General features: G+C 45.6%; 1 protein-coding gene across 4 annotated transcripts in view; it reads left to right on the forward strand.

Moving 5' to 3' along the window:
- The window catches only part of EXOC3L2 (exocyst complex component 3 like 2), a 457,018-nt gene extending 434,846 nt beyond the window's left edge, over window positions 1–22,172 (forward strand). For all 4 annotated transcript variants that reach the window (XM_069207753.1, XM_069207755.1, XM_069207754.1 and 1 more), the window contains exon 12: window positions 19,920–22,172. In XM_069207753.1, coding sequence (XP_069063854.1) covers window positions 19,920–20,220 — 301 coding nt within the window. In that variant the 3' untranslated portion in view covers window positions 20,221–22,172. The remainder of the gene's footprint in view (window positions 1–19,919) is intronic.
- The last annotated feature ends 582 nt before the right edge of the window (window positions 22,173–22,754 follow it).

Below are 22,754 nucleotides of genomic sequence, written 5' to 3' on the forward strand. Positions count from 1 at the left end.
CTCTGTGAGACCTACCCCTTGCCTGAGGTGCTCCAGTCCTGGGCATCAGAAGTGGATTTTTGCAGTCTTTTCCATCTCAACATCGACGCATCAGGGATTTTGCTCTGATCAGAACTCCTGCATCTTTCCTTCAACATTGACGGAGAGGCTGCTCAACAGCATCACCTTGACGCCTGGAGCAGCTCAACACCGGCATACATCGGATCCACGATCTACGTAGCTTGACGACGACGCTCAGTGTCGCTCTCTGTTAACACATTTCTGTTCACTTCCATGGAATTTGATGAGGGACACCCTTTGCGCGGCTCGATGGTAACGCAGTTGATTTTCAAGATAGACAAAGATTCCATCAAAGGTACTGCTTCAGCGGGATCTATCTTTGAGTCCTGTAGCTGCCCTACCTTGCATCGCCATCAGCCTGGATTTTAGATTTGCACCGGTCCTTCGCAACCTCAAATAACCTTTTGACTGCTAGTGACTTCTAAGTACTGTTTTCACATTTAATCCTTAAACATTCATATCTTGACTGCTACTTATTGGATTTTAGTAATTTTGGTCTTGTTGTACTCAGATAAATATTCTCTATTTTTCTAAACTAAAGTGGCATCTTTTTGTGGTGTTTAATATGTTACAGTAATTTAAGTGTTGCACAAATGTTTTACACATTGCCTGTTAAGTTAAGCCTGACTGCTCTGTGCCAGGCTACCAGAGGGTGAGCACAGGTAAGTTAGGGAGTGTAACTGATTTACCCTGACTAGAATTGGGACCACGGTGCATACCTCTGCCAACAAGACACCCAGTTTCGAACACAAGACCCAGTTTCTGTACAGTAATTGGATAAAGGTATTTTTCGCTTCACATTATGCCAAGCCATTTCATTTTTTTAAATAATGTCTTGTATAAACAACTCGGGGTTTCTGAAAAAATCTCAAAGCTGTATGGGGTCTATTCAAGTGGCCCCATTTTAGACCTTCAGAAAACTAATTTTTAGGTTCCAAGAAGGGTCAGACTGGTCTATAGGACAATCTGCTAGTTCCGGAAGGGATGGTTTCAGAGATCAGTATATGGGCTGTTTTTTCGCTACATGTGGACCAGTGTAATGGTCTGGTGGTTTGGGCTGGTTTTTACCACTGATTTCTCTGATATTAACACAACTTTGCCTGCAGCAAGCACAAATGCATATATTCTTCCATACCTTGCAAAACACCTATAAGCTTTCCTTTGCAAGTTGAAAACTGCTGGATTTGCAAATGTAGGCCATATTTATGCATATCTGATACACTAACGGAGTCCACTTTTAATTTGGTGCCTGGGTCTCATTTCTGTCCCAGTCATACCCTGTCCGAAGAGGTTGGATTGTGGGTAAAGAGATAGTAGTCTTGCCTCGCGAGAAAATTAGGATATTTCCGGAACCGTATTGAGCCCTGAACAAACAATTAAATGATATTGGTGCATACTGTACTTGCTATACCACTAATTAGGCAGGAGTGCCCTCTTGCAGCACTATTAGTGATACTGGGGTGTTTGTTGAAGCGCAAAGAGCCTTGTAGGCCCTTCTAGCTGATATTGTTTGCATGTTTTTTTCATTTGTAATGAACATGTCTGATTCGGACACTTCCCAAGAATTAAGCAGCGTGTCCAAATGTTTTTCCTCTGTCTCCCACAAGATTGTGTTTTAGGGCTGAGTCATTCTGCTAGGCCACTTTTACCCCTGAGAGATGTTATGCTAGGATGTACATGTTTTCTGGGGTGTCCATGTCCATACCTTTCCTCCAGTCTTGTCTAATACAGGGCATTCTGGTTGTTTGGTCAGTGAAGACCTTCATCACTCTCCTCTGTACGGTATGCCGGAAGGCCTGAAGATCTTGCCTTACTACTTTGAATTCAGCACAGATATGGAGCTTTTCTACATTCATTGACAGGTCTAGAGAAATCTAGTGATATTTCTTATATAATACATAGTATCTTAATTTTTCCATTTCTAAATTAAGTAACAAGTGTGTTTGTTAGCCAACCTAATAATACTCAATTTTCAAACCAAAAAATGAGGGATAGTTGAGTTGGTTTTATTGTGATTTCATCTGGTCACCTGCAGATCTCATGAGATATCAGCAACGATCAATTAAATCACCAAACTGTCCTACTGGCTTTAGACTTTTGGAGATCTGGTCATAGCTAAAGAAAAAATGGTTTGTACCAGTCAGTCGTCTAGGTGGTGGTAGGTGGGCACCTCTTCCCTCTATGGTTGTGTCATCACCGGGTGTATGTACACAACCTGAATTTACAAAACTTGCTGTGTAACTAGTTGTCCCTTTCATGCCCCCTAAAATCGATCTACAGTTGGAATTAAATTCTCATTAATTTGCAAATTTCACGCGAATCTAGTAAAATCACCAAGTTTGGTGTTTTTTCTGCAGTCCTACATCTGGGATTAGAAATCTGATAAAGGGGAGGCCAGGGGAGTCCAAGGGGGCAGGGTGTGAATGTCGCCATGCAAGATGTTTGCAGCTGTTCATCAATAATTTAAAAGGGTATACCCACTCTTGAAGCACACATAACGTTATTTCTACGAAAGGCTGAAGGAAGGTATTTCCAGGCTGGAAAACTATTTATAACAACCCCATACTTCATGAGAGTTTAGAGGACCTGAGGACCTTCCTCAGAAATAAGCCTAGTCCTGTTTGCAAAAACATTTACAATTTGCATATATTCCCATTCTTTCTCCATGGATATATGCACATTTGCATAAATCTGGGATTCTGTATTATATTTTTAGGAGGGGTAACAGGCTATGCAGGTTTCTAGCTTTCAGAAAAGTTTGAATGTGTCCCTTGGTTAAGTCATTGGGGATGACCTTAGCTTGGAAGAGGGCACTGGGAATTGGTGTCAGGCATCTTCTTCAAATCTGAATATTCTCCTGTGTTTCCTGGGTATTGGAATATGAAAAATATATGTAGAGCACCCAGAAACTAAAAGTCATTCAACTCTGGCATGACAATCAGTTAGGTGGCCATACTAAATATCTGCATTAATATGAGTTTGGTCAAATATTCAAGGACTTGAATTAGCATCCATTTACATGGTCTGTTTTTCACTGCTATTGTGATACTTTTTGCCATATTTTTTCAGGTGTGTGCATTTATTTTCGGAATTCCTTGAAGGAAATATGCCTGACAAAATTATTTACAATTCTTTTTTAAATTGAGAAATACTTCCTTCTGTCTGGGTGGAAAATGTTGGGACATGCAAGATGCGGAAAGTATGCCTGCTTCGTGCTCTTTCCTGTTCGGATCTTCTTCTTGAATTCTGTCAGTGGGATACTTAACGAGATTTTTAGGGCAGTTAGTGGTTACTAGGCACAAACTGTAACAATCAGAGGCCTTAATTTACAATGTTTTGGTGCAGAGCAGTGCCGCAAGCCTTTGTGCTGTGCTGCCCTGCGTGGAAAAGGACAGGAATGTGCCATATCTATAAGATACAGCGCATTCATATCCTCTTCCACAGCACTGGCTCACAATTAGCTGCCATGTGCCAATGCAGGAACCCTTGCACCATGGGGCAAGGTTGTCTATGTTGTAGGGATTGTTGTTTTTGTGCAGGAAGGGACACCTTCCTGCACAAAAACAATCAATTGAGATTATTCCCTCTTACTATGTGTGCTGCATTCTGCAGCACACATAGAAAAAGAAAAGCACCTCTCAGGATTGTTTTTGTGCAGGAAAGTTCCCCTTCCTGCACAAAAGAAATCCTGCAGGCAAAGCAGTCCCCCTGTACCATGGTGTAAGGATGCCTGCGCTGGCGCCAGGCAGCTCATTGTGTGCCAGTAGAGGGTAAAGGACTGAAATGGGCTGCATTGCCTTAAATATGGTGCATTCCTGCCCTTTCCCAGTGATGCAGTGCAGCAAGGTGACTTGTTGCGCTGCACTTCACCACTTTCTCATATTTTCACACACTCACAATTCAGTACAGTACATGAAAGCTGAAAAGGCCATCAGAATTTACACTGTTATATATGGGGAATAATCACTGCATTGGTGAAGCAACCAGTATAGCCTAATCATGTTCTGTAAGTACTAAATAGTTTGTGCAATGTAAGTTGGCTTTAGGAGACAAGGACAGCAAAGAATGCTCACTTTGCTTTCAGGTGACTCTACCTCCCTTTTTAGGTCGATGGCATGTTCAATGTGCTCTGTCCTGGCTATCCATTAGTTGACCTTTCCCTTGTTCACAGTCCATGCACAGTAAGTGTTTTGATGTTCCTGCGGCAAGGGCTCCTCTCACAGCTGAAGCAGAAGCTACACTGCTCCTTCCCTACAGAATCAGGATACAGGGACAAGTTGTGTGGACTTCATCCTAGCCTGCTGAATTTGCCTATATTTGCTGTCTTCCAGATCTTTTCACAAGAGTGCAAGTGTGTGCTCACCTGACGGGAGAGATTAGGTGGCTGGCTTGGACTTGCCACAGTCCTAATGACTAGAGAAACTGAGTCCCCTTTTAGAACTACTCTCTTTGACCCTGTCCCCAAGGGGTGATCCAGGCAGAAGTCGATTGCAGATGCGATCCTCACACAGCACTGAGCCTGCCATATGTGCTGGTTCACAGCAAACTGATCTGCAGTTGTCCCTCAACTTTTCAAGTCCCCCTCTTCTTAGAATCCTACTTTTAGTTCAGGGGCAACCCCAGCATCCCTTTCCATCAGTCAGTGGCCACATCTTTCAGGATGCTTGCAGCCCGCGGTTCCTGGCAGGATGCAGGCTTTCCCAAGTTTCTGGACCCAAACTTGGAAAGGAGAGTTTGCTGTCAATAACCCCAGCCGTGGTGCTCAACGGTCTTTTGTGGTCTCCACTGATGTGGGACCCCTTTAGTTGGTCGATGAGAAATCCAGTTATGCTGACTGGGGGTTTTAGCCCCTTCTTCTTACCCAATTCACAGACAGAGTTTGTAGATTCCTGTGGTCCAACTCTCTGACCAATTTCAGGCTGTGCCTGGTTTTTGTGAATTCCTCCTAGCCCGATCCAGTCTGTTTCATGGTGTCAGCAGAAAGGAGCAGTGGACTCAGAGCTCCCTGTCAGGCAAGGTGCGTAAGAGGAAGAGGAATCCCCCTCAACTACTACTTAACCTGTTGGGGTAACGCCTCTCGGGGAATAATTGAACAGAAGATTGACAAGTGCAATCCCTGTACTACAGTGGGGCCTTCTGTTTCTATCCTCCGCGCTTTATAGTCTGTTCCACTGCAAAAGACTTCAGTAATACTTTGGAGGAGCTGTGCAATCTACTTTGCTACTTCGCAGGCTCTCTCTAGCCTCTATTTTGTCTGCCACTCTTGTGGGGCATTCAAAGCTAATTCCTGATTGACACAGCTAAACACATCACACACTGTTCTTACTCTGCCACACATGTACTTTTAAACAACTACACAGTATTCATATATCATACAAAACTGATGAAGGATCTAATTGCGGACGACTGGAAGACCAATTTAAACAGGAAAGGGCAGTAGGCCTCTCTCTCAACGCAGGTGAAAGGTGAAAATAACTATACTTGTATTAAGATCAACATTCTGCTACCACTGTCCTTCTTAGCCCAGTCAGTTGAAGGTAGCAAGACTTAGTAAAGGAGGGCACACATTGTGTGGCCCTCTGAACTGCAGAGCACACAATGTCACAAAAGGCCCTCAGAGTACATACATGATTCTCATGTGCATTGAGCCCTAACAACCCAAAACACTCCCAGAACTCACTCTGTGAAACTGAGGATAGTAGAACATGACCTTTCAAGCCATGTAGGGGATCTTTTCCATCCCATATGTCAACACAAGTCATGAGATTTTACTTATAGTACAGAGGGCCCTATTTAGTGACATTTGGCATGTGTTTTGTATGAAAAGGGCCTTGTCTAGTGTCTGAGATACTTGTCTGGATTTTCGAAAGGGCTATTAATGTTTCTTGAGGGTTGAAGTATCCATTTCCTAGGTAGTATCCATGTAATGTTTTTCTGCTTGCAAAGCTTTGGCAGCTTTCTTTTAAAATTATAACTTCCTTTACATGCCTTTTCAGAATAATGAGAACTCCGGCCTGCATGTCTTGGCGAAGTTGGAGAATGTGATCCAGCATCTGTTCCGTTGACCACTTGGTGGAATGTAGCATCTCCATAGTCCGGACCTGTTGTCGTGCATGATAATTCCCCATCTATAATGATTATCTGTTTCGCTCCTTTTTTGTTGTCAGTGTGAGGCATTACAGAAAGTTTAACATCTTTTTAAGCCTTCTCTGCCACACCTGGTTGTAGCGGGCCTCCCTCCGGTCCCCCAGCAAAGAAACACATAGAGACTGCTTGGTGTACACACGTGGAGACTGACTCACGCAGCTCCACCTTTATTTTATATCCCTCTCCGCTTCTCCGCCCTCACGCACCGCCGAGGGAAACAATGTATAGAAGAGCCCAGGTGGCTCTCTACATCCCTCCCATGTTTTAATAATGAAAATAAATAATTAAACAGAAAAGGAGAGGGAGGGAAAAATAGAAATTATGAATGAACAGGTAGAACAAAATATTGGGCATACTCTGTCCGTAGCAAGATGGTCAGCTTCCATCCTGGTCATCCCGCAGGTCAGTCGAAGAGACTGGGATACAGCTCGAAGTGATCAGTTCAACAAACAAAGGGCCTCATGACAACATTGGTGGGCGGCAACCCCAGCCCGCCAAGTTGTATCCACTGTGCGGCCACCAATGAGGCCGCACTTCCGCAGTGCCCATTTTGACATCCACGCTGGGCTGACGGGGATGTGGGCCGCAACATGTTGCGGCCGTGCGACGGGTGCACTTGCACCCGTCGCGCTTTTCACTGTCTGCGGGGCAGATGTGTCGGAAAACCGCCGGCCCCGGCGGTGCGACCGCGATAATGACCCTGGAAGCACTGCCAGCCTGTTGGCGGTGCTTCATTCATTTCAGCCCTGGCGGTCCTGTACCGCCAGGGTTGAATTGACCCCCAAAATCTTTCAGCCGACTGTTTGGTGCCGGGTTGGGTCGCAGGTGGTATCTCGCACCCCTACTGAGTGCTGCTTCACCGCTCGTGTCCTCTGGTCGAGTGACCCTCTCGGCAGACGGCACAGCCTGGGAGTTCTCAGGTATGCTTTCTCCGCTTTCTGGTGTCTCCACGTCCCCAACTTCACTGTCATCGCCTCCTGACTCCCTCGGGGTGCAGGCTCTTTTGAAGTGCGAGGCATTCCTGGTTACTCGTTGTCTGCCTCAAGCGACGGTGATCATTGAGCATCGAACACCCACTACTTCCCAAGTCTCGGGCCCAAACGGCGTTTGGAACTTTCCTCCAGGCCGGCGACTCTTCACAACCACGTGATCGCCTTCCTGAAAGTCACAGTGGCGCGCCCCCCTCCTTTCGCTGGCCTTTTGATTTGTTCTTTGCCGGCAAAGTTGGGCGGCCGCAGCATCCAACTCTGGTGCCTCCAACTGGGGACTGGCCAGGATGCAGTCCTGGGTGGAAACTTTGAACAGGAGGGCTGCCGGTGCACATCCCGTGGTGCTGTGGGGAGTCTGCCTGTAGGCACTAAGGAACTGGTGCAGGCACCGTTCCACATCCTCTCTTTGCTCAACACCTATCCTCAGTGCCCGATTCAAAGTCCTCATAAATCTCTCCACATCACCATCGGCCTGAAGCCAATACGGCATAATCTTGCGGTGGCGTACCGCTAGTCCATCCAGATATGCCCTGAACTCCTGTCCCTGAAAGGGAGGTCCATTGTCAGTTCTGACTTCTTGGGGAAGCCCAAACACCACGAATGTCCGGTCAAACATTGGTCTCACATTCTCAAAAGAGGTCGACGCCACAACCTCAAAGACAGGGAACTTGGTGTAGGTGTCTATTATGACGGCAGTCAGCCTCCCGTACGGGAATGTCCCAAAATCCATGCTCAGTTTCGCCCAAGGTTTTTGGCTGGGGGGTTTGGTGATTACAGGGCACCCAGGCGGCTCACCAGGCGTGATTATGCACGAATGGCACTTTGCGACTAGGACATCGACTTGGGCTTCCATCCCGAGGAACCACACCTTGGCGCGCAGCCGGGCCTTAGTATTGGCCACGCCCTGGTGACCTTGGTGTGCCAGCTCCACCACTCGGAACCATAAGCTCTGAGGGATCACAATCTTTCTCCCCGAAGAATCAAACCTTCGCTGCCCATGGAAAGCTCATGCCGTACTCTCCACATTCCTTGCATCGCTGTTTTGTCATCGGGCTGGACACCGTGGTTCTTCGCAGGAAGTGCTTCCACCTTCTGTTCTCAAGTGCTTTCCTTGACTTGTTTCAGCACCCTGTCTGTCTCTGTGGCCTTTGCGATCTCAGTCACCGTTAGAGCATTGGGGCAGGAGGACTCAACGACCATGCTCACAAATACTTCTGTTCTCTCTTCGTCTTGTTTGTAAGACTCTTCGGGTGGGTTTGTGGACAGGTGTCTAGACACGTAGTCGGCCGGATTGTTCACCCCCGGTCCGTAGATGACCTTAAATCTGTATGGTTGGAGTAAGACAGCCCACTGCTCGATCCGGGGAGGCACTAGGCACATGCTTCCTGCGAACAGAGAGACTAGCGGCTTGTGGTCTGTCACCACTTGGAACTCGTGTCCATAGACATATAGATGGAAGTGTTTGCATGCCCATCTGATTGCCAATGCCTCCCGCTCAATCTGGGCACACCGCGTCCCGACCCCTGACAATGCTCTGCTGGCGTAGGCGACTGGCGTTCACTCTTGATGGCGTTGCTCTTGAAAGAGGACAGCTCCAAGGCCTACGGGGCTGGCATCCACCACTACCTCCGTCCTCTTGTGAGGGTTAAAATAGGCCATTGTTACTTTGTCCAGCAGTGCTGCTTTTATGTCTGAGAATGCTTTATCTGCTGCTGGGGTTCATTCCCAACGTTGCGTTGACTTAGTCAGTTGTCGGAGAGGCTCTGCCATTGTCGCCAGCTGGGGTATGAACCTGCCGCATTATGTCGCCATCCCGAGGAAGCTCCTAACTTCAGTGTGATTTTGAGGTAGGGGGGGCTTGACAAATGGCATCCACCTTACGCGGGTCTACCCGCAGGCCTTCTTTCGAAAAGATATACCCAAATAATTCTATGGATGTCTGGTAGAACGCACATTTCTTCTTGTGGAGCGTGAGTCCGGCATCCGTGAGTCTCTGGAGGGTAGCCCTTAGATGTTGTTGGTGTTCCTCCCGGGTCTTGGAGTATATTAGGATGTCGTCACTCAGGTTGATTACCCCAGACAGCCCGACAATGTTTCTCTGATAGCATTATGGAAGACCTCAGCTGCTGAGGCTATCCCATAACTCAGCCTTCGATACCACCAGAGTCCTACATGGGTCGAGAATGTGGTGACATTCCGGCTGTCCAGCTGGTGGTAACCTGAGTTCAGGTCAAGCTTAGAGAACCACTGCTCTCCATTGAGGTTGGCAATTATATCGTCCATGGTGGGCGTTGTGTCTTTCTCAGCGGATGGCTTTGTTCGGCAGGCGCATGTCCACGCACAAACGGATGGCGCCCGGTTGCTTGGATTTGGGGGCTATCACCAAAGGTGAAACCCACGGTGTGGGTCCATCCACTTTTTCTATCACCCCCTTGGTTCTCGAGTAATTGCAGCTCTTTTTCCACGACCGGTCTTGAATGGAAGGGTACACGGCGGTGTCTTAGTGCTACCGGGGTGACGGTAGGATCAACGTGCAGTTTGATGCTCTTCCCTTTCAGCCTTCCGAATCCTTCGAAGAGCTGCAGGAACTCCTCGAGGAGGCATTCGACGAGGGAGTCATAGACTTGATGTGCGAAGACTACCAAGTCAAGGTCCTCCCCCGTGTGGCATCCCAAGAGTGTGCCTCTGTTTCCCGGTCACTACATAGAACTTGGCACAAGTTGTGAGTTCTCTGCTCGTCACCGACACCTCTATCGTGCCCCTCAGAGGAAGCGGGTCCTGTCCCTCGTAGGTATATATCTTGGTGTTACTCTGGGTTAGTTGTGGCGTGGGGGATAGTTGTCGGAACGTGACGTCATCCATTACATTAACTGACGCCCCCATTTCTATGAGCACTGTTGTCGATGTACCATTGATTATTACTGTGCTCCTGGGGGGTGGTCGCCTTTTCTGTTGTCTCCAGCCAGTGAATGAGATCATGAAAATGTCCTCTTCCTCGTCCTCCTCGAAGACGGGCACTCTGTCGGTTGTGCGCTCCTTCAGGGTGTCATCGTCGACCGTTACTGTCTTGACCCTGGCATCTTTTCTCCTTGAGTCGTCTTGTCTGTTTCTTCCTGACCTGCACATCTTTGCGAAGTGGTTGGGTTTTCCGCACGGGTTACATGATTTCCCTCTTGCCGGGCACCCCGCTGCTGACTTGTGCCCATACCCACAGCTCCTGCATGTCCGTTCAATTGGTCTAACAGTGGGTGTGCGGCGCCCTGGTGATTGGCGTGGCTGTATGACGTCCACCTGTTATTCTTTTACCTGTGTCAGGCACGTGGTGAGGCGACAGACATGGACTGGCTCCGCGCTGCGCCTATGGCATCTGCTCGGACCGCCGACAGTTCATGGGAGCGTGCGAGGATCAGGATTTCGTCAAGGGAAATACCCGGCTGACGCATGATCAGCTTCCTGAGCACGTTAGACCGACATCCCTGGATGATCTGAGCTCTGATCTCCTCTTGTTGGTTCATCCCCACGCATGTGCTGGCTAGCTTCCTCAAACGTGCATACAACATATTGACGGATTCAATGTCATTTTGCTGGGCTTGGCGGAGTTTGAACCATTCGTAATCTGTGTTCAATTGGGGGTCAAAGTGTTTGTTCAAAGCGGCCACGGCAGCATCATACTCCATTCTGTCACCCGTTTCTGAGAGTGACTCAAAAAGTTCTTGTAGTTCCTCACCACCCATCAGTAGCATCAAAGATTTACGCACCGCCCCATCTGTTTATCTTGTGGCGCAGAAGTAATTGTCCAGGCGGTTTAACCACAGATGCCATCTCAGCGCTGCTGTGGGGCGATCGACCAGTTGACTAAGCGGGGGCAGCGCAGTGACCGATGAGTGGGCGCTGGTATTAACTGGTGCTGGATGCTGTGCATTTTCTTGCTGCGGTGCACTCATGTTGACGCTTGCTGTGGGGGCAGCTGCGCGCCCAGTTGTCCTTTGTAGCTCTTGTTGTTTCCCTCCTAGTGTCTAGGCGCTCTCCTCCCTGGGTTCTTATGGCTGGGTCCCCCAGTACCGGTTTAGTGTGGGAAGGCAGTTTATTTCCTGGGTCTGCCACCACGATATCTCTAACCTTTCGCCCCTGCAACTGTCTTTATTGTTCTTTTCACTCTATCTTCCTTTATTGATACTTTTATTTATTTTTTCATCCTGTGTCCGGTCCTCTCTTTCCGTGGTGCTGTGCTGTGTCGGATGCTGCCGGGTGAGACATGTGGCTGCCCCTCTCCCTTTGGGCACTACGGTGGACGCTCCCCGGGGCCTCTCACCTCTAGACGGGGAAATCCTGTCTTGACGCGCACCACCGTTGCCAGGCAACGGGCATGGCAGCAGGCTATTTTGGGCCTCCGCCTCCTTGGCATCTTTTGCTGCGGCCAACTAGCCTGTAAGACACGTGGATGCTCGCGGCGCGCTGCGGTCGGCCGCTTGGCCCTCGCCCGACATGGCGAGTGAACGGCTGGCTTTGTCAGGCCGCCGAAGACACACAGTAAGGTGTGGGTTGATGCGGTTGCGGGTGTGCACCACGCCGCCCTTGGTGGATCAGGGTGGGTGGGCAGCAGCTGCTCTTGGCAGGGGTACAGGTGCCTGGGCTCCAGTTGTGCGGACCGGAGCGCCACAATTCCGTATCGGAGTGTTTTTTTTTTTTTTTGTGCTATTATATTTTAGTTCCCTCTCGTCGCCAATGTAGCAGGCCTCCCTCCAGTCCCCCAGCAAAGAAACACACAGAGATTGCTTGGTGTACACACGTGGAGACTGACTCCACCTTTATTTTTTATCCCTCTCCACCCTCGCGCACCGCCGAGGGCAACAATGTATAGAAGAGCCCGGGTGGCTCTCTACACTAGTGAACATAGTACTCATTGATTCTTTCTTTCCAATTCCGATCATTGAGGACAGAGCCAGTTGCTGCATGATTGATTGAATATTGCTGGCTACTATAATCATAGGTGCTTGTTCTTTTTGTCTGTACTTTTTGCGATTACAGGCAAGTAAAAGCACCTTTTTGATAGGCCTACTTCCTCATTCTTTGCTCCTTAATAGTCCAATATCATGATAGACTACAGAAATAATTGGATTTTGGATTTTAGAACTACTATCTGAATAACTAACACATTGAAATAGAAGTGATATTAACTAATTCCGGAAAAACTGTAATGACAGTCTCAGGCTTAAGGAGGAGTCTAACAAGTTGCATACTTTAGGAGCAACAGCCAAAAAACATCCCCAAAAAAATATATACTTTTCTAACTTTGGGTACATCTAGTTGTGACAGGTCATTACTCTGTTTGTTGTGGGTCTCAACTAGTTCTGCAGCATAATATTGTGTTGTTGTTTGCAAAGCATGTAGTACTGTTGAAAGGCCACCTCAAAGCGTGTTGGTGAAGAGGAAGGGAGTGTTCAGCTGGCTGGGCAACAGTGCATAACAGCTGAGGTCCCCAGCTTTAGGCAAGTAGGAGAAGGTGAGGCAAGATGCAGGCAGTAGTGATAAGGAGAAGGCTTGAAAGCCATGAGTACTGGATTTAGAGAGTTAAGCAATAGAAATGATGGGGAATAACCCTTGAAAGGTTTTGAGGCTTACATAGGGAAAGAATTGATGTAGGCTTGCGGTGAGAGGGTGCAAGAGAGACAGATAAAGTTACCCAAATTGAACTGAATTTGGTATTTTAAGGGTAAGCAATGAAGAGCTGACAAAAGGCACCAAGTAATCAAGTCTTCGTTATAAGTTGAGTGCGTAACTATTTTGCGCAGCAGCTGTCAGTGAAGTGACTCCAGATGGCATCCCTCCATGATTCGGAGGTGAATTGCATCCTAATTGGTGAATTTGTGGAATTTGCATTATTGTATTGGTCATCTAAGGAATAACAATGCCGGCAGCAAGTGCACCTGAGAAACAACTGACTCACATAATATGCCATTTTGAGCAATACTGAAGTATACAAAAATGGAATGCTTGAATTAACCTGGTATTTGCATACTCTCATGTGTTGCCCTAAGTGAGACGGGTATAACCAGACGTGTCCTGTGTACACTGTCACTGGAACCCAGAGATGCCCTGCTGATGAGCCCATAACCAGGGCAAAACCAGTCCTATGGTGGTTGTGAACTGATTCTGGGAGGGACTGGCTTGGCAGTTCTGGATGGACTGTTCCCACTGGAGCAGGGTTAATATTGATTTGCATATAGCTGGGTCCAAACGAAGGAGGCATGTTGTTCAAAATAGCAATGTATTGGGATGCAGCCCAAGTAATTACCAGTGGCTGAGACTAATTCAAGCAGCCCATCCATCACTTTTTGTATACTTTAGTGTGGCGCCCTGTTTGGAATGGGTATGCCCAGACGTGGGTCCCGTGCACACTGTCACTGGAACCAAGCTGTACCCAACTGATGAGCCCATATCAAGGGCGTAACAATTGTGGGTTGCTTGTGTTCCGATTCAGGGAAGACTTGGCATGGCAGTTCAGACTGGACAGTCCCCATTTGAGCAGGGTGAAGACTGATTTATATATGGTTGGGTCTAAAGTGAGATGGCATCATGTGCAAAATAGCAATGGATTGGGATGCCACCAGAGTAGTTGCTAGTGGGCAAGATTAATTCAAGCATTCCATCCATCACTTTTTGTACAGTTTACTTTGAGAAATACTACATAGCTGACATTTGCCAGCCAGAACCCAGTGACTGTGACACAATGAGAGGAAGTAATGAAAATGATGATCATGCATGAAGAAGCAGATACAACCAGACACTCTGCAGCTCAGATGCTCCACACAAGCCTCCTAAATGTCAGTATAGCACAGAGAAGAAATATAACATACCAGAGCAATCTTTAGAAGCCTCCTAGCAGGGGAGCTGTAATGGGGAGGAGCAGTTCCAGGCAGTGACAGAGATATTAGGATCAAGGGGAGAATTGCTAGACTAACGGACGGTGGATACCTCTTCCTGTAGGGTGGGAGAAGACAGGAAGTGGGTGAAAGAAAAAACACACTCGAGTGGAGGTCAGCTCCCTCAGTTGGAGAACTATGTATTAGGTAGGAATACCATTGGAACTCGAATTAAAGGCTGCTAGAAGCATACACGTGGAAGTGGCCTCAGTTACAACACAAATCCCACACTCGTTTGAACTATAATCATAAAACGCCTCATTGTGCGCCAGTACCAACAGAGAACACCTTACAAATCTCATTACTGTGTTTAAGAGTAGAAAAGTTTAGCCTTTCAGGACAAGCAGTTCCCACAAACGACAAGAGGCAATCGGATGCACATTTTATATTTCCCATGCAGATAAAGGCCGGAAATGTGCATACAATAAACAGAATAACGTGGGAATGTCATGTTATGTTCTTACCTGCTCTCAAAATGGCCCACAAGCGAGACCAAACTGACACCGACTAGACTTCCTAATTGTGGTCATAACTTGCATGTTCTTATTCTCCTACCCTATTCCATACTAATATTGCAGGCATTCCAACAAAATTCCAATCAGTCAGAGGTTCAGGTCAAGCAGGAAACTCCCTGTCAGATTCAGTTGGCCAGAAGCTCCCACCATCTCTCTGTGAACAGGTCAGCAGCGGGACGCAAGGTCACCAGGAAGAGAAAAGGAGGAAAACAAACAAACCTCTCGATAAGGCGCAGCCTGCCCTCTCCTAGTGACGCAGACGGTGAGTGGCAAAACATCTCCTTATGGGCACGAACCGAGGAATATTTTTAACTGCCTGCCCCCTCTCCAGAAATCGGATACGACACTTGGAAGAGCCCTCCGTGAAGGACAGCAGGACAGACGGGCGTGTTGAACTCGCTGAGACTAGTGACATTTCGTTTGTGGTGTTTACTGGGATACAATGAATTCCATACCTCTGGCGTTCCTGTGCAAAAAGCTCTGGAGATATTGTGAGGTGCAGAGGGTATGCAGATGCTGATATACAAATGAAGTTAGAGCAGCAAGACATAGAAGGAGAGCAGTGAGGTGCATTCTGTAATGCTGCAGCTGTGATCTGAATAAATGTTTCGAAGCCGAGATCTCCTCAGTCACAGCAGAATCATAGCTGTCGCATGACTCCATGATGGCTTTGAGAACAAACATGGCACAAGTTTGAAGCTGTGGCCATGAGTTCACAACGCATCAGCTTGCAGGAAAAGATAAAGCACATTCAGTAACATGTTACACTTATGTACGCTGATGTTAAAAGATAAAATAAATACCAACATATGTCTCAAAACAGAGGATCAATCGATGCATGAACATGGAGTGTACTGATTCCAGCCACTCCCAAACTCCAGGTGTACCCCTTGGCCAACCCAGACACTGAGTGTTAGACCTGGCAGCCCTTGGTGTGGTTTCCCTGTACGTTTTGCTTCTGGCCTCTTGTTTTTTGGACCCTGTGCTGTAGTTCGTTTTTGCTGGTTTTGATACTCTGGGAACTTTACCACTGCTAACCAGTGCTAAAGTGCAAGTGCTCTCTGTCTAAAAGATATTGGTAATTGGTTTTCCAGGATTGGCACATTTGATTTACTGGTAAGTCCCTAGTAAAGTGCACTATGGGTGCCCAGCTCCTGTAAATCAAATGCTAATAGTGGGCCTGGAGCACTGATTGTGCCACCCACGAGTAGCCCTGTAAACATGTCTCAGACCTGCCTCTGCAGTGTCTGTGTGTGCACTTTTGCACTGCCAGTTCGACCTGGCAAGTGTACCCACTTGCCAGACCCAAACCTTCCCTTTTACTACAAATATGTCACCCCTAAGGTAGGCCCAAGGCAGCCCCATGGGCGGGGTGCAGTGTATTTAAAAGGTAGGACATGTACTGTTGTGTTTCACATGTCCTGATTGTGAAGTACTGCCAAATTCTGTTTCCACCATCGCAAGGCTTACCCTCCTATTGGTTTACATGGGGACTGCCTTTAAATATCTTGTAAGTGCAGTTTCCCATTGTTAGAGATATGGAGTTTGGGGTCTCTGAACTCACAATTTAAAAACACATCTTTTGGTGAAGTTGGTTTTTAGATTGTCTGTTTGAAAATGCCACTTAAAGTGGGCATTTTCTTGCTTAACCATTCTGTGCCTCTGCCTGTGCAGCTGAATACACGTCTGGGTCAGATTGACAGTTGGGCTGTTTGTGAATTCACTCTAGACAGTGACCCAAAGGGAGCTGAGGTGTGTCCTGCATATCCTGATGATTCTTCCTGAGCTAGAGTGGGATGGAGGAGCTGACACCTGCACTTGAAAGGGCTGCGTCTGCCCCACACAACACAGTCTCCAACCGCCTAATGTGTGTCTGGGGTAGGGCAAGGAAGAGGTAGGGTCTTGTACACAGCAAAGACTTTCCTTTGAAGTTTTCTTACTTCAAAGTCAGAAATGAGTATAAGTAGTGGACACAAAACCCCAGACTTTCAAATTACTTCTTGATCAAGAGGAACCTCTGCCAAGAGGAAGAGTTTGATGCTTGAGGAGGACCTGCCACTCTGCCTGTTGCTTTGTTTTGCTGGTCTGCTGCTGCTGCTTCTGCCTGAAGCGGGAAAAGACTGGATTTTTTTTCTGAAAACCTGTTTGTGAGTCATTCAACCAAACAAAAGCTTCTAATTTAGTACTCTGGGCTGCATGGGAGAGAGCCTCTTACAGGCACGTGAAGAGCTACTTGTAGCTCACAAGCTTCTCGTAGGAGAAGCCTGCCTTAGAGTGTGATCTTCAATTCTGTTTGCCTGTTGGTTCCTCAAGTACGGAGCATCTGTCCTTCCTGACTCATTACACCCAGCATAGGCGGTTGATGGTGAGAAACGTTCAGTGGGTTACCTTGTGCTAACTGGCACACCTGTGAAAGGGTAAAGAGCCGTACATGAGAACTTTCCAGTACAGAGAATTCTGCTTACATTGTGAGATCGAACCTACCAGACAACTCAAGCTTAGTTACAAAAAGCCTTTTGTCAGCTTACCAGATTTTACAGTGTTCTTAAAGCCTGCCCATTGCTTACATGTGTTTGGCATTTCTGTCATTCACATTTGCTTACTTCTTATTCAATGGCTTACCTTGTCCATCTTGAGTCAGTTTTCCCCTAGATCATAACCTCTATTCTTGTATCTTTCCACTGCTCACTTTTATCAAACTACTGTTTTCTTTTTTGCGTAACCACTCCCAAGAATGCATATGTTTTCCAGTTGTCTCCCTCATGTTCTCCACTCCCCATGCTTCGTGTTGCTTTCTCTCTTGTGCGTTTCCCCCTCCAACTGTGCTTTCTCTCATTTTTTTGTGGAACCACTCCACAAGTGTATGTATTTTCTAGCCATCTTCCTTGTGTGCTTATCTCTACCCTCCCATTCCGCGTTGATCTCTCTTAATAAAGTGCCGCCTTTCATGGGTAAATACAAAATTAAAGTAAATGGAGCTTGTTTCATTGTGCTGTTGCTTCCATGTGTTCTAAAGCATGTACTCGTCAGTGAAATGAGGGGACCTCCATGACCCTTTGTTTTTTATTTTTTATTTTCATGGTGCTGCACAATGTCCCCAAGCTGTACTGCTATGCCAAATGCAATTGGCAAAGCCAATGGGTATCGATTGCGAGATGGATTTGCAATGCTTGGGGTTTTTATTTTTTTAATAAGAGTGAGAAACACATATGTTTTTACTTTATATGGTTGCTGAGAAGACCTTAAACAAATAGCTAAGGTTCACATTTGTAGGTGAAAAGGTGGAACAAAATGACCAATGTAAGTGTAGGGGTGACTTTTGAATTTGCTAGTACTTGGGCCCCTTGTTTATCCATAAGGAAAACAACATTTTGCAGAGTCATTTGGATTTTTATTTAATTGGGCAGTTAACATTAGAAACAAACCAATTGCTCTGCTTAAGACATTTATAACAGAAAATGTTTGCCTGTTTTGACATATGATGCAGGAATTTGGGGTTACAAGAATGTGAGCTGCTTACAGGGTGAAAAAAATTGTAGGTACCTTTTGAGTGTACCCTCTAGTACCCCACATTATGCAGTACCGGAAAAGCTTGGACTAGGTTATATGGAGGACTAAATCAAATTAGCACCTATGGATTTCGATGTGGGCCAACAAATATGCATCTTTAGGTAAAGTCATAACACAAGATTGTTTAGCCTATGATCATAGCCTTGTAGTAAATACGGCACATCCCTGCATTTCTGAAATGACGCAGTGTGACTGCAAAATTTGCTGCAGCGCTGCACCACTTCTGTTTTTTAAATGAGGCCCCAAGAGACAAAACTTGGTTTAAAGAGTCTTTCCGCAAAACACAGATTCAAGGAAGAATCGAGGAGAAAGCTAAAAAGCCATCTAATAAAGATTATGTCATGATTCAAACCTCCCCAGATTTAGAACAATAGATAGGCTTATTTTTACATTCTTGGAAAAGCTCAATCCCTAGGGTTAGATTTGGATGTATACAATGGCAACTCTGTTTCTCTTGGGCCAATATAACATTGTGGCAATTTTGTAATGCCCTTGTGATGAACCTTCACCACAGACTCTGCTTTATTTTATGTCTTTTGCAAATTTTAAATTGTCACAAAGGTTTTTATTCCTGATCTTAAGGGAAATGGGTTTTACCAAATGTAGATCAGTATGCATGTTTGTCCAGCTGCTTTCCTCTACTGATATGTGTTTTTGAGTGTGTTTTTTCTTAAACTCTGCCCTTCGGTATCGCAAGAGTATATGGGTTTGAAGGACACATTTCTTGCGTACTGATTTTTATTGGTGATTTTTACCAAATCTTAACGTGATTTTTTAAATCTTGTATGAAGTTTGTCTTGCTGTTGCTAACTTAGAGCAATTGCTTTGTAGATGTATAAATGTTTTTATGATGTATGTTATGATTGCTGTTTAACAATAGAGTAAAGTGTGATTTGATTTGATACATTTAAGGCTATAGAAGCAGGTGTTCTGAGGATGATTTTCATAAATGCCAAATGCTTCACTTACAAAATCTTCTAAAATGTGTATGAAAGCAGAGACGGCCCCGTATTTGTAAATTTCTTTCTGATTTCCTGTAATGCTGAACAAAGAAAACTTGTAATGTTAATACTTGCATGGTAGCACCAATAAATGACTTAGGGACAGTATGTATACATAGGTTTAAAGTGGCCATAGGAGCCAAACTGTGCAGAAATATATTAAGAAAACCACAATGTTTACTTCAGAGTCTGGCTCCGGAATAGGATCATAAAAGTATGTTAGAGATTGAGGAATACTTCTCAAAACTGCAGTACCACGAGGAAAGCTTCACATCAAGCTTTCCACTTCTGGAGTTGTTCTAGAATAACCCTGCATTATTAAAGAAATCAGTATCAAGTATCAGAACATGTTAATGTGTCGTTTAAGAAGTGCAAAGCGTGTAACTTTGTATTTTAGTATGTGTATGAGTACTTTAAAGTGAGAATTGCTGCACAACAGGTGGGTATACAGAGGAGTTCAACAGATGGGTAAAGAATGAATGGAAATTGAAGGAAGGGTGCATATGGAGAGGATTCTGGGGCACAGAGATGCAAGGAAATAAAGCATTGTAGTGTATAGCCGTAGAGCAAGCGTATGGTAATCATGAGACTTACACTAGTCGTTAAATAATACGAGCACCATACTTAAGTGACTACTTGTGTTTGAGCTAGGGAGAGAAATGAATGAATCAACTGCCCTGTTTATCCAGTCTTATGCTCTGTTTTATTTCAAAGGAAGCGACATGTGTCAGCCATTTTGGACGTGCGTGGCACCTGGAACCAAGCAGTGCGCCAGGAAATTCTGGCTATTGTGAAGGACCTTGAGAACAGCGACAGCATGATCCAGCTTCCCCGGGGCCAAGCCTTGTTCTCCGAGATTGTTGTCACCAAGGAGGCCCGATGCATCCACGTCAGCCTGAATCGTGCCTCCCGCGTTAGTATGACTTTCCTCTCCAGCATGCGCCATGGGCCCCAGCACCCCCCACGGACGCGGCTGCAAGTGGAACATTCTGACCAGGCAGAGTCACAGGTGTGAAGGAAATTTGGGGACTCTTTGATAGAGAAGACCCTGTGGGAAGCATGCAGCAAGAATCCATAGCAAAACTTGACAAAATTACCCTTTCTACTGCCTCAATTTAGCATGGTGTATGCCGTCAAATTAAAACGTTAGATGTGTCCACTTAAGAAAGGAATGACTCGAGGTTAAGGTCGAAGATTAGACTTAACTGCCATAAACTTTGTAATTTGCATTAACAAGCGCTAAATGTTTCCCAGTAGAAAGGTAATTGAAATGAGAAAAAAATAAATGAATGCTGCTTGAACTTTTACAGAAGCACTGCTGCGCAGCAGAGAACATGGGACGACCTTTTAATGGACGTCTGAAATGTTTGCAATTTTGCACAGACTTCAGGGCGCCCAAAGCAGCATTGAGCTTTTCCCCTAATCACCTGTGATGCAGCAATGTGTCATTTCATTTTCTTCGCTGTTTAGCGTTTTTTAGGCATCTCCCTGTGCAGCTGTCAGTGGAGCTATGGGTAGTAAAAGCAACTGCTTTCTGATACGGCAAAGCAGAAACTAATCGTTAGGTTGTGTTTGGAGGTGAAGGGATGTTCTAGAGTTGCATTTCGACAGCAGCAATTCTTGCAGGATTAAGGGAGAAAGTAGTAATGTGTTGAGCTACTTGTATGCTGGCACCTCGCACCAGCGCAACAGGAGTCTGTAAAGATGGCTATTTCCTGTAGGAAATTGGTATTCATGCAGGAAGTAGGTCGTCCATGCAGAAAGAGGTTTGTGTCCAACTGCAAGATGAAAAAAGGCTGCAGGAAGAAGGCATTTACCAGAAACGGGAGAGACTTATTTTGTGAGGCGTTAGTCTCACCACTGGACTCCCAGCCTAAGAGGCAGGTTCCAGCTGGAGTAGGATGTGGTTATTTCCTCTGGAGACGGAGATTGGTCTCCACATTGGAGTGAGGGACAAATGCTCTTCTGGATATAGAAGCGGGAGGCACTCAGTCGGAGGCACCATCACTGTTTGACCATAGGTATTCATGATCTGTTCGGCAAAAATCTCAGTACTGTGCATCTTTTCTTTCTGATAAACACCACCCTCTCTGTCTCAAACAAGGGTTTTCTGTACTTCCTTGCCGAGAAGAAGGGACTTTGAATGAGTTTAGAGATCTGTTTTATGCTCTTTTCATCCCACCTTAAAGGCTACATTTGACTCATGGTATTACTGACTGGACTATCTACTTTACAGGGATCAGTAATTGTAAGTCAGTGGGTCCCTTTGAATATTTCTCCGACGTTTGGCTACTAGTTATATGTACATTGACACCGGGCATCAATGCAGAGTGCTGCCTTCAGAAGGATTATAAGGTCGTGTTTGGAACAAATATGTGACCGTATAGTCTTTGTTTTTTTAATTGATGCAGTAAATCCCACAGTTCTTTGCCACTGAACATTCAGGAACCATATGGGAATAAAACTGAAATGTTTGAAGATAAAAGGCATGGGAGAAAAAAGCTGTTTTCCACAAATGACACACTTACCTACATGACCATAGTGTGATGTTGGTCCTGTGCGCCACCAGATCTGTTCTCTTATTTTACCTCTACAGAAGCTGTGTCCGATTCTCTCTGTGCTTACATTTCAGTAATAAAGCCCAGTTCACTGTGCTGATTGGCATTGGCACTACGTCACTTGGCATGAACATGTACATACTACATGATCTTCACATATCCCGCTCCTAGATTATACACGCTTTCTACTTGTCAGTTTAGATCAACATCTCAGCAAGCAGAGCCAGGGCAGGACCCTGGGACCTCGGAACCAACGCATTGGGAGACAGAATAACATCATGGGGTGTCAGTGCTTACCAGCTTGGTTCAGTTCTTTTGAATTCCCGCACGTTTTTATGAACTCCATATTATCTACAGTAACCATAACCCATGTGTATGTGAGTAATTAAAGATGTTGATTTAAAACAAATTCGTGTCATTGATTTCTAGTTCTCATTTGTCCTCTATTCTTCTTCCTTATTATCCTCATGTGGGTCGTGTGGCTAATGAAGAACACCAGATTAGACCGTGAGAATCCCAGGTTGATTCTACAATTAAACAACACTGTCTTTTTTCATAGGTCTCAATACAATTATTTGAGCTATAAGTGGAGGAAGAAATGCCAACGTAATGTAATTAATTTAGTTTGAAACTTTTATTTGAACAAATAACAGTTCAAAAGGTTATTTAAGACTAAATCCAACAAAATGATCTAAAACATTGTCCAGGTAAAATATGGCAAAAATTATATTGTAGTGTGTAACCGCCATGTAGAAAGTCTACGTTTGTTATCAGGAGTTGGTAGAAAGACAAGTCACCACAGAAGCAACACAATGTGTGCATACAGAATGCTGACCATCTCAGCAATGATTCTTATAGAGATGCAGGTGAGTTGAAGAGCAAGGGACCTCTTTAACTTGTGTTTCACACAGAAGAGTAACTTTTTGTAGAACGAAAGCAAAGAAATGAGATAGCTTTTCATATAGGGCTCAAATTGGTGTTTTGTGCTTAA

The sequence above is a fragment of the Pleurodeles waltl genome, chromosome 9 (genome assembly GCF_031143425.1).
Source record: "Pleurodeles waltl isolate 20211129_DDA chromosome 9, aPleWal1.hap1.20221129, whole genome shotgun sequence".
Classification (NCBI taxonomy): Eukaryota; Metazoa; Chordata; class Amphibia; order Caudata; family Salamandridae; genus Pleurodeles; species Pleurodeles waltl.